The sequence below is a fragment of the Cyprinus carpio genome, chromosome A24 (assembly GCF_018340385.1).
Source record: "Cyprinus carpio isolate SPL01 chromosome A24, ASM1834038v1, whole genome shotgun sequence".
Taxonomy (NCBI): Eukaryota; Metazoa; Chordata; class Actinopteri; order Cypriniformes; family Cyprinidae; genus Cyprinus; species Cyprinus carpio.
In genome coordinates, this window is record NC_056595.1 from 20650628 (window position 1) to 20662463 (window position 11836).

General features: G+C 36.3%; 1 protein-coding gene across 1 annotated transcript; it reads left to right on the plus strand.

The window, feature by feature from the left end:
- Positions 1–8583: 8583 nt before the first annotated feature.
- On the plus strand, positions 8584–11604 carry LOC122133986 (neurogenic differentiation factor 6-A-like). Its single transcript, XM_019117084.2, has 2 exons — positions 8584–8735; positions 9186–11604. The coding sequence occupies exon 2, from the start codon at positions 9196–9198 to the stop codon at positions 10177–10179; it is 984 nt and encodes a 327-aa protein (XP_018972629.2). The 5' UTR covers positions 8584–8735; positions 9186–9195; the 3' UTR covers positions 10180–11604.
- The last annotated feature ends 232 nt before the right edge of the window (positions 11605–11836 follow it).

An 11836-nucleotide genomic window follows, 5' to 3' on the forward strand; every position in this document is an offset into this window, starting at 1 on the left:
TTCACATAAACAAGTTTTGCATATTTACTGTTTTCAGAACATATTTATCTGAAAAGAAATGTTGCAAAATTTCTTAGCAGATGAAGTCAGTTCTTCTCAAGTTTACACAGGTGTTCTATCAGAGTAACCACAGGTGTAGTTCATCACATTAAACATGATCCAATAACGTTTGACAACCACAATTTCACAATACTTTGTGTCTTCATCTATGTAAATAGCTATACACAAGTTTCTTTTGCAAAATATTTTGCTTGAGTGTGCTTGAGCGGTTGTTCTTTACAATAAATCCCTTTGTTTGATACTGTATATCTAATGCAATAACATTCCTTAATTTCTACGTGTGCCTTAGGACTAAAGAGTTCAGTGTATCACCTAATGATCTGAAAAGTAAGTTCTTAATAGTGCTAATAAAAATAACTCTTATAATCTTATTTTTATTAGTTTTCTTTACTGTTTAGGAATCTTCTTTCTGCAAGTCCTTGAGTGAATTTCCATGCAGACTTTGCACATTCTGAGCAGGATTTGACACATCCTGACAGGGGCAGGCGCTGAGCACATCTGGAGCAGACGGGTGTGAAGTGTCTCGCTCCAGGGCACAAGAGCAGTTCCCCCCTTTACTTCATAGTGTGATGCTTCCCATGACATCACTTGGAGTCTGTTTCTTAAACTTTTATGAACCTCAGAGCTGAATAAAATGCTGTTATCACAGCGGTACAGCACTGGAAAAGGTTTTAAATGGCCGTATTAGCGCTTTAACACATCTCTTTCTCCCACATGAGTGCCCTCGCACAAAACAGTAGACAGCTTCACCTAGAATATCTTCTGGAGATTTGTGCCTTATGTGAAGGAAACAAAAGCATAGAATAAGCAAGTAGTATTCGATGGGTTTTCTTTGTAATGGTACACGTTCTCAGCGCGACATGAATATTTGAGCAGCCTGCAACTGCTAATTTAATCATTCAACATCTGTTACAATTACTCCGGCTTCCACACCAAGATCTGCCTACAAGATACGAATGTAGAGTGTTGTTGTTGGTAGAAAGCTTTAGAACAAAGCACATTGAGAAGAATTATTCAAGAGTCCAGACAGTGTTTTAGCATGAAGGTATCACCTTAGGAAAATTCCACATCATGTCTAATGCTTTAAAAACAAATCCAAGTGAGCTTTTGAGATAACCAAACAAATATTTAGTGATTACGATGCTTATTTCTCATTAGAGATGTAATGTTATGTATTTAAATAATTTGTAAATATTTCTCACTATAGTCATAAGATGAAAAAAGAATTGTATTTAATCTGTAAATGTAATTTTTAATCTTATAAATACATTTAAAGCTAATTAAACAAATATTTAAATATTTGTTATTTTAATTAAATTAAATAACTATTTTATTTAAATTCATTTGTGAGTGAACATAAATAAATAACAAATTTAATATAAGTTAATAAAATGGTGTCTGAAGGAATCAATATGAATGTAATTCTAATTAAATAATTTAATATTAAAATAATATTTAAATATTAGTATTTTAATTAAATATTATTCATGTAATTAAATATTTTATTTTAATTAAGTTGTAAAAATATAATGTATTGTATTTCATTTGTAAATGTAATTTTTAATCTTATAAATACATTTAAAGCTAATTAAATAAATATTTAAATATTTGTTATTTTAATTAAATTAAACAACTATTTTATTTAAATTCATTTGTGAGTGAACATAAATAACAAATTTAATATAAGTAAATAAAATGGTGTCTGAAGGAATCAATATGAATGTAATGCTAATTAAATAATTTAATATTAAAATAATATTTAAATATTAGTATTTTAATTAAATATAATGTAATTAAATATTTTATTTTAATTAAGTTGTAAAAATATAATGTAATAAAATAAGGTTTCAAGGAGTCAGTAAAAAGAAGAAATCAATAATCAATTCGGGGTTTTTTTATAACTGTAAAGGACACATCTATGCCGCCTTCAAAATCGAAATAAATTAATGCATCTTAATAGATGAGCTGTTATGTAAACCTATGTACACTGCCTATAAAGCAGCTTTTCAAACAGATCGTTGTTCTGACTTCACTGAAATACACCTATGCTTTTTTTTTTTTTTTTTTTTTAATCTTAAGAGGGAATTTAGAATATTATTGGATGAAAATGTCATATTATTAACAATTACTTACAGATTTTATATGTGTGAACTCCATCTATCTCGTGTGGGTTTAAGTCCCACTGTCTCAGGTCTTGGCAGGATGGCGATAGTGCCTTTGACTGTGACTTTGTGTGCTTGTGCTCATTTTGGATGGAGCTTGTTACAGGCTGTCTGTGGGTGGGTTGCACAGACCCTCGCGAGGCTGTCGGTTGACCCAGACCATGACTAATCCAAACCCCACCAGGCTGACCAGATGGGGCTTTCAGATTGCCTAAAAATAAGAGCAGGCCAACATTTCAGAGGAGGCGATAACAAACGCAGTACAACGACAATGTTATTGTTACATAATCTTGGTCAAGTGTCATTTTATCAGCGTTTATGGAAAATGTAGATATTACAAACCGAAGATAAAAATATCATAACATTAGAACAAGGCCCCGAAGAATATACAATGTAAGCAAACAAACGTACCAGATATCTTCATCATAAACATCAGCCCTGGTGGCTCGCTTCAGAGAGTGAGTGTGTTTGAATGAGAGTGAGCGTCCGTGTTGCCAGATCCTGTTTTCCAGAACATTCACAGGAGCCTCAGAGTGTCGGAGATTAAATTAAGGCCTAAGTGGGGACAGCTGCCTGCTGAAACCAAGGACATTTAGGCCCGTTCCTGAGGGTGAACCGTCCAGCAGGCTTTCCAAAACGGCTCCAGCATGAGGGTCCTTGCATGCGCTGGTAGCGACTGGGGTTAAATTGGATACATCAAAATAAATATGACTATAGCCAGATGAGTTTTGGCACTAGAGGAACAATATACAAGTTGCGCTTAATTTAACAAATCTGTATAAAATTGTGCATGCTTGTGTGGAATCACACTTCTAAGTGTTTGTAAGCCTTCACAGATACCCATGCATGTTTTAATGTGCATGCAGTCTGTTTCTGATTTGTGGCGTGAAAGAAGAATAGCATTTCAAATCTCTTTTCTAAAAAAAGTTGTTTTAGTCGTTTCTGTCTTCTCTTACTGCGATGGATCATTAACATCTCTAATACACTGTTAGACTCTTATTAGTTGCTAAAGACTCATGTATTCATTCACTAAGTAGAAAAAAATGAACGTTAATTTCTGATATGCTTTTTCTCTGGGTAGAAAGTGAAGGATAAGCCACAATAAAAGACAAAACAGGCCGATTTCCAAAACAATATTTGCTGTAGTGCTTCTCATTGCATCAAGGCAGATGATCAGACAAGCCTGGAGAAGCCGCTGATGGGAAATGATGAAATGACATGCAAAAAAACAGCTGGGACCACACTAATTCATAATATTTCCATAACATTCCAGCAACGTTCGTGTAACAACAACAACTAGTAGAGAGCAGATAATCCAGTAAATATCAATGCTGTGCCCAGCATTTTTATATGAAGACATTTCAAGCTAATTTTTAACAACTAATGCTTATTTCTCAGGAAAAAAAAAATACATTTATAAATACATTTACTCTTTTCAGATGCTATTTTTATTCAAAACATATTTAAATATGGACAAAAACACATTCTGGTCTCATGAGGAGCCAAATATGGCCCTAACATCGCCACATTCAGGGTTGCTTCGTGAGAAGATGCCAGACGGTTTAGGAAGAAGCCCAGCAAGAGTCATGCCAGAAGAACCTAATCTGGACTGGGCAACAAGCACAAGGGACTGCAGGAGACTGTAAAGGACAGCACCGGTCCAATGTGTGCCTCCACAGGGCCAAAAGTGAGGGTACGACCCATTTACCCCATGCCAAAGATTTCACCCGTGCCAGATCACTTTATACCACATCCACCTTCCTACAAGATCAGATTTGTGCAATCACGTTGTGACGGAGTCACAGACACACACAGGGTGATGTTGCTCGGAGAAGGTTCACCCTGATGGACATACTTGGCATGACTCTGACATAAATCACAGTCACATCAACAATTCTGGCACGATGCTTCCACACACACACACACACACACACACACACTTCCCCCATCCGCTCCCACTAGTCCCTGGACTATAGCATTGGCTAGGTACAAGAGTGAAATTAAAATCACTTAACATTGTGGATCAGCGGCACTGAGCAGATCATTTCTTCATGCAAATCACAGGGGAAAATCAAGTCTTTGTTTTCAAGCATGGCACAACTTCATATTTTACATCAAAGGCATATTTTGTTTTGGCTTGTGTGCGGTTGCATGTAACAGTAATTCTAATGAGAAAAGGGAAATGAGAACTTTAGAAATACTGAAGCACCAGTATGAAGTTCTTCTGTGATAGAAATCTATTTAAATATATATAAATTAATTATATTATATTATATTGTATTACAACTATTTAATTACATTTAATTGTTATATTAAAACAATTAACCATTGGCGCTTTTCGAGGTTGAATCATGAAACTTTAATTTACTTATGGAAGAATATTGATTTAATAATCACGTGAGCTGTGCTTAGGCTTCGCTGTCCAGCTGTGCGATGAATGTAACGCTTTGAGGCGTGTATCCATGGTAACAGGTGACCTCCCAGGGAAAAGATTTTCTCCCACCTAATAATAGAGTCGCGCAAAAGTAGCCGGGACTTCTTTTCTTTACTTACTGACCTGACGAAGACACGCACAGACGAGTGACGGAAGTACTGTATGCCCTTCCCGCAAAATCCGTCCCGACAGCTCTAAATTTTAAATTATTACCATTCTGAGGTTTGTACGGTTTGTAATGCAGATTTTTAATGTAGCCTACTCATTAAAAAACATTTAAATATTTAGATCAAATAAATAAAAATAATTACATATGACCACATTAACAATTACATAACAATAATAAAATACGTACATTTATGTATTATATTTTGTAAATATGTGTTTATAAAATATAGTTTTATTTCTTAAAGAATTACATAGCTGAAATAATTGTATTTTTTATATAGAGATATTCTATATAGAAATATGTATGTATTATTCACAAGAAGGTGCCATTTTAAGCAACAGTTCCTTCTGCATCCAGAACATCCTTCTCCTCTGAGAAATTTATGTTATTCATTTTTAAAAACTGAATTATGAATTATGCATATGCCATACTGTCAAACCATTAACACTGTGGCTGTCTTATACACACAGGTATCTTTGTGTGTCAACCCTGTTTGATTATATTTAAAATATTTTAGCATGTTTAATTACTTTTTTTAAATGTACAACAACAAAGAGGGTGTATTTTTGATTAGAAAATATTTTTATTAATGGTAATATTTTGTCTTTTCTACACGAGATTAGCTTCGAGGCCCATCATCAACAGACGTCTAGAACTCTCAAAAGACCATCTTTAGCAGAGCTACTGATCTTAATACTGTGTGTGTGTGTGTGTGTGTGTGTGTGTGTGTGTGTGTGTGTGTGTGTGTGTGTGTGTGTGTGTGTGTGTGTGTGTGTGTGTGTGTGTGTGTGTGCCATTTGACGTGTGAACATCCATGCCTTCATTTGCTGCCTGTTCCTGGCATCACACTGTCCTTAAAAGCTGATAATGTGTTAATGAAATCACTGGGAGACAGCTCTTGTCAGCCGAATGTTCCACATGAGAAGGGGCCTGTCCTCCACTGTGAGTCTGCAGGGTATAATGCAGGTCTGTCGGGGGAGCGTGTGTATGGCCCAGCTATTGCTTTTGTGTTGTGTTTTTTTTCTGGTCTTTGCTCTTTTTTTTAATGTTACAGGTCCTTTCGCCCTGTCCTTTTCTTAGTGTTCCTTCTGTGCATGCTAAATTTTTTATGCGGGATGGGCCTGCCCCCTTTGCTTTCTGCAGCACAATGATTTATTGCCCACAAAGACCAGAGAACTAATTAACAGAGTAATTAATTAATATGAATTTGCATATTTGCATTTGCAATTAGTGCAGTCAAGTGATTAGTCTGAAATGGGGAAGTTTGACTCATCAGATGTTGGTGTGTGTGCTGAACCGTAAAGCTTGTCACCAGCTGAGGCATTTTTGGATGGGGACAGAAGGGGACTATATGAGTGTGTGTGTTTCTAAACACAAACATCCAAGGGTACACGCCTATCATGCATGACTGAGCCGTCGCTGTCAGCAAACTGCATCTGTATGCTGTGTTCATTATGTTTTTGTTGTGCTTATAAGTGCAGATCAAGCTGACCGTCCCAGTGAAAAATACAGCAGCCATTTTTACCAAGATCACTCATGACTAACCGGGGGCTGTCTGATAGGTAGCTTGCTGCTAACAGGACCACTAAAGTCTGTCAACATCAGGTTAAAGAACCAATTAATCATAGACAGGAGCAGAAAGGTGGTGCATGTCGTTTATGTGGCGCTAGGCTTTTGTGGCGTCCTTCTGAGAGGCATAAATGCACTTGGGGGGCATTTAAAGAGCTTCTGATTTGAATTATAAATGTGTGTGCATGTGAGAGAGAGCGAGTAGGCCAGGCACAGGTTCAATAGCAGCAGGAGCTTTCACTGATAATGGAATGCATGAGAGTCAGGTCTTCATGTGGGAGGAGCCAATGCTCTGGACAATTACAGCTACTAGAAACAGCCAGATGCCAGAGACGGCCAAACCCATGCTCCAAAATCTATGTGTGAATTTGTGCAATCTCTGAACCTAAAATTAAAACTGTAAACACATTAAAATTGTATTCTGAATAAAGGGAATTTACATATTAGCTTACATATGAATTTTGCATTGTGACATTATTTAAGCGAAAAAATATTTAATCGAAGATATTTATTTATTGAATATTTATCGAAAATTCTAATATATATAGTAAAAAAATGGGGTGTGTATATATATATATAAAGATTACAAAAGTTTTATCATTTCAAATAAATACTTTTACTTTGAACTTTCTATTTATCAAAGAATCCTGAAAAAAAATGTGTTAGCCCTACTGTGTCAATATTAAGCAGCAACATTTTCAACAATTTCAACATTGATATATGAATATGATTTTTTCCCTGAGCATCAAATCATATTAAAATAATTTATAAAAGATTGTGTGACACTGAAGACAGGAGTAATGATGCTGAAAATTCAGCTTTGCATCACATAAAATTACAATTCAAAATATATAGAAAACATTTTTAAATTGCAGTAATTGTTCACATTTTTGATCAAATAAATAATTCCCTGTTGTGCATTAATTTGATTTAACAACCCAAAATATTTGATATATTAATATTTCAATTATATAAAAAGGTGGTCATACTTTATTCATTTTACTTTTTATTTAACAAACCATTAACTATGACTTTTGCCTCAATAAACTCAACTAATTTGCTGATTATTAATAGATAGTAAGGCAGTTGTATAGATAAGGTATTGGGAAGGATTATGGATGTAGAATATGGTCATGCAGAATATGTGCTTTATAATAAATAGTCAATATGTTAATAATAGGCATGCTAATAAGCATGTTAATAGTTAGAATTGGTCCCTATACTAAAGTGTTACCAACAGTTAAAAAAACATTTATTAACTGTTAATTACATTACATGTAATACAGCAAAATACAGTAATGAGAATTAACAAACGAGGATAATGAGAAACGCATCACAAACCAAAAAATAATAATAAAATAAAGGTCTTACATACGCGACATTTTCTTCATGCACAGTATAACTTCTTAGAGTGAAATGTGACCTGGACATGTTTTGTTGGATTCACTTGCATACTACTGGGTGGTGTGAAAGTGAAAGTGGATGGCTGTTTGTGATGAAGGTGGGGAGGGATGGTGTGAGTGTGTGCATGTGTGAGAGAGTGTAAACAAAAACCCAGACTTGTTTTCATACGTAGAAAAAAAAACTGTTTAAAATCTCAGAATCCATGTTGACAGGGCATATTTATTATGTGTCAGAGAGTGAATTTATCTAAACTTTATCTAAATGTATGTTTTCATAATCAGGTGAACGTCGCACAGAAAATGCTTTTTTGATGACAGACGGTAGGACCAGTCATTTGGCAAATGCCCTTGAAGAGACTGACCAGGCAAACAAGAGCCATCAATCACCTCGTTCTTGCTGTCATTCACCAACACTGACCAATTTTTTTTTACACGTTTACAGAATATACCTGACATTAATAAGCACCTATTTTGTCTCATTTTAGATTTAGTCCATGTTTGCATGAAAATCTAATCACAATTTCTTTATTTCTAACAGCAAAGACTAAGAAATGTAGTTCCCTGACCGTCTCACAGCATTCCTGTTCATCCACTGCATCAGATTCTAATGGTGGATGCTGGTACTCGGTCCTTTATTGAGGCTGCTTTGTGGTTTTGCAGTGGTACGCAGCTCAAGGCACACGCCAGATGATCAGGGGAGGAATACAGGTCCCCCGGGACCCAGTCACGTGACCAACCCATGTCACGTGACGTCAGCGGCAGATGGCATGGGTACCAGCTCTGGCAGTTGGCATCAGTGTCATTTCTCTTAGCGCGAGACAAGGAGAACAGTGGGGAGGTGAGAAAAACGCACGAGCTGTTCACCTGCTAAAACACCACGCGAAATAAGTTTGAAATAGGAAGTATGAAAACTGTCATCTGACACCATCATAATCCAGGTAAGCTGGATCGTTCAAGGGTAAGAACTGACATCTGTGCTGCATGGCTATGTCTTTTCACCAGATTTTAAAGACTTATGTTTTGTAAATGCTCAAATTCGATGCAATTTCACACATAAAAACAAGTTCACAGATTCTTTTCTGTTGTAGCTGAGTTTTTGTGTATAAAAGTGCATTGATTTAATTAGAGGATCAATATAATTTGGAATTTTTATGTTAATGCATCATTGTATATGATCAGAAAAAAGGTACAAAAGCTGTCACCACGTACTATGTTTACCCCTAACTATTATATATTAGTACCTTAAAGGTACCTAAATGAAAGGGTACCGCCCCAGTGACAGCTTTTGTACTGTTTTTGAAAGTGTATTTATTGAGCACCATGTATAGGTTGTTTTTAAATCACTGCTGATTCATTCAGAAGATCTATTATCTTCTTATCATCCCCAGTAAGATCACAATGCTGACTCTTCCGTTTGAGGATCCTGTCATAATGGACACTCAATTCGGGGCAAACTTTCCACGGGACTGTGTGGGTGAAATGAAGGTTACTAAACAAGAGCCGTTTAAAAAGGAGGAGACACTCTCCCACACGATGGAGGATGAGGATTCGGAGAGGGATGAGGACGAACGGGAGGACGGACAGGACGAGAACGGTCTGCCTCGGAGGAGAGGACCTCGGAAAAAGAAAATGACCAAAGCTAGAGTGGACCGGGTCAAGGTGAGGCGCATGGAGGCCAACACTAGGGAGAGGAACCGAATGCACGGTCTGAACAACGCCCTGGACAGCCTGCGCAAGGTGGTGCCCTGCTACTCCAAAACCCAGAAACTGTCGAAAATCGAAACCCTGCGGCTGGCCAAGAACTACATCTGGGCGCTTTCCGAGATCCTGAGCAACGGGAAGAGGCCTGACCTCTTGACCTTCGTTCAGACCCTGTGCAAAGGGCTATCGCAGCCCACCACCAACTTAGTGGCCGGATGCCTGCAGCTGAATGCGAGGAACTTCATCACGGATCAGATCAACAGCGAGGCGTCTTTCTCCGGTAGGTCGCCATACGAATCGGTGTACAGCACCTACCACAGTCCGGGTGTGGTGACGCCCTCTGGACCCTCGGTAGATGCCGTCAAACCCTTCAGGCAGTTCAACTACTGCAGCTCTTATGAGTCTTTCTACGAGAGTGTCTCGCCGGAATGCGGAAGCCCTCAGTTCGACGGTCCCTTAAGCCCTCCTATGAACTTTAACGGGATCTTTTCCCTCAAGCACGAAGAGCCGGTCGAATATGGCAAGAGCTGCCACTACAGCACGCGCTATTGCGCCGTGCCGCCGCGCTCCTCCATCAGCCAGAGCGCGAGAGGCTCCTCGGATCTCCATTTCCCGTATGACATTCACCTCCGCGGCCAGTTTTACCCCGTGCAAGAAGAATTAAACACTTTTCATAATTAAGTCAAACGTGAGTGAAAAGAACTAAAAATGCAGGACTGGAAATTGCACATGTATTATTTATAAAGTCCATCTCTGATTTGGGTTTTATGGCATCGTATGTTTCATTATTTGTCCTTTTTAATTAAATGGAAAATGTGCTTACAGTGTTCCTAATTATTGTTTGAATTGATTTTAAACTGTTCGACAAAATGTGTGGTCTAATGGGAAAACAATCCACAAACAATAACAATGTGTTTTACGCTGTTTCTCGGTTATTTCGGTTAATTTAATGGCTTGTATGAGTATTTATAGATCTGAAAATCTGTCAGTAAGGACTCTTGCTCCATAGGGCATATTTTAATTATAAGGTCATTCAAATATTTGCGACGAAAATTCAGTAAAATAGGAGAGCAATAAATGCTAGGGGTGCTATGCAATACACAAGTTTATAATTCTCGATCTAGCCATTTATTTATCCATTTAATTTGTCTAAATAATGTTCGCACAAAGTTCAGAATATTGGTGTTAAAAAGACTTAATATCTCATAATTTTGTAATACATAAATGCCTTTATTCGTTTATGCAAAGTAACATGAAAAACGTAAGAACGTGAAATGTATTTATTTCCTTTGAATCAAAATTTCATGTACGAAAGTTTCGTGATGTTTTACACAGGAAAGTATTTAAATGTTGGTAAATAATTGATTCAATTGCCTATTATTGTTATTATTATTATTGTTATTTACAATAATATCTAATAATATGCTAAGACCACAAAGAGGCAATTATTAAATCAATTTGTTTTCCTATTGATGATGATATAGGCTACTTATTTAAAATATATATAGGCAATGGATGTAATTCTAAAAACGAAATAATAATGGTATATTAATAATTTGTATGTTTTCAGTGATTTCAATTTGTCTAGGCTAATTTAACTTTATAAATGTGGACAATCTAGTTTTAAGCACCCTCTTAATTTCCAAAAATTTCAAATAACTCACATTTGTCTATGCGCATCATTTTCAGAAGTATGATAAAGGAATATCACAACATGATGATGTAATTATGCAACAGATTGTTTGACAATTCTGTCTTTTCTCAAATGTAAAGTCGTCGATTGATGACATTGCGTACAATCTCGGAACAATCACTGTAAGCAAACGCATTTAAAGCATGTAAAATCTCTAATGGAAAGGTCTGTGTGCTGTCTAGTGAACTCATGTCAGGGGAAAACCTGCCTTAATATATTTGTCACGCATCATTTATGCAATGTCATGGACGTCTGCAGTGGTGGATTCGTGCGTTTTCTCGGGATTTTTGTTTGCGTGTGTGTATGTGTGTGTGTGTGTGTGTACGTGTGCAAAAATGACTGAATGCACTGAAACTGGTCTTTGTACAATGTCGAGCTGTTTTGTACAGTAAAATAAAGTTTAATTGAATACATTTCTATTTTGAAAACACTGTTCCGAATACATCAAATAATAAATAAAATATAGCAGATATAGACCTATCTTTTAAAAAAAAAAAATAGATAGACTATCTAAACCTCGTGCCGCAAGATTTTTTTTTATGCAGTGTCGCATACGTTTTCTATAATTGCAAAACGTAATGAATAAACAAAGCTTTAAAATAGGTCATATATATATATATATATATATATATATATATATATATA

Bases quoted from the DNA above. Each gene is read 5' to 3' on its own strand.
- LOC122133986 (XM_019117084.2), top strand. From the start codon at position 9,196: ATGCTGACTCTTCCGTTTGAGGATCCTGTCATAATGGACACTCAATTC.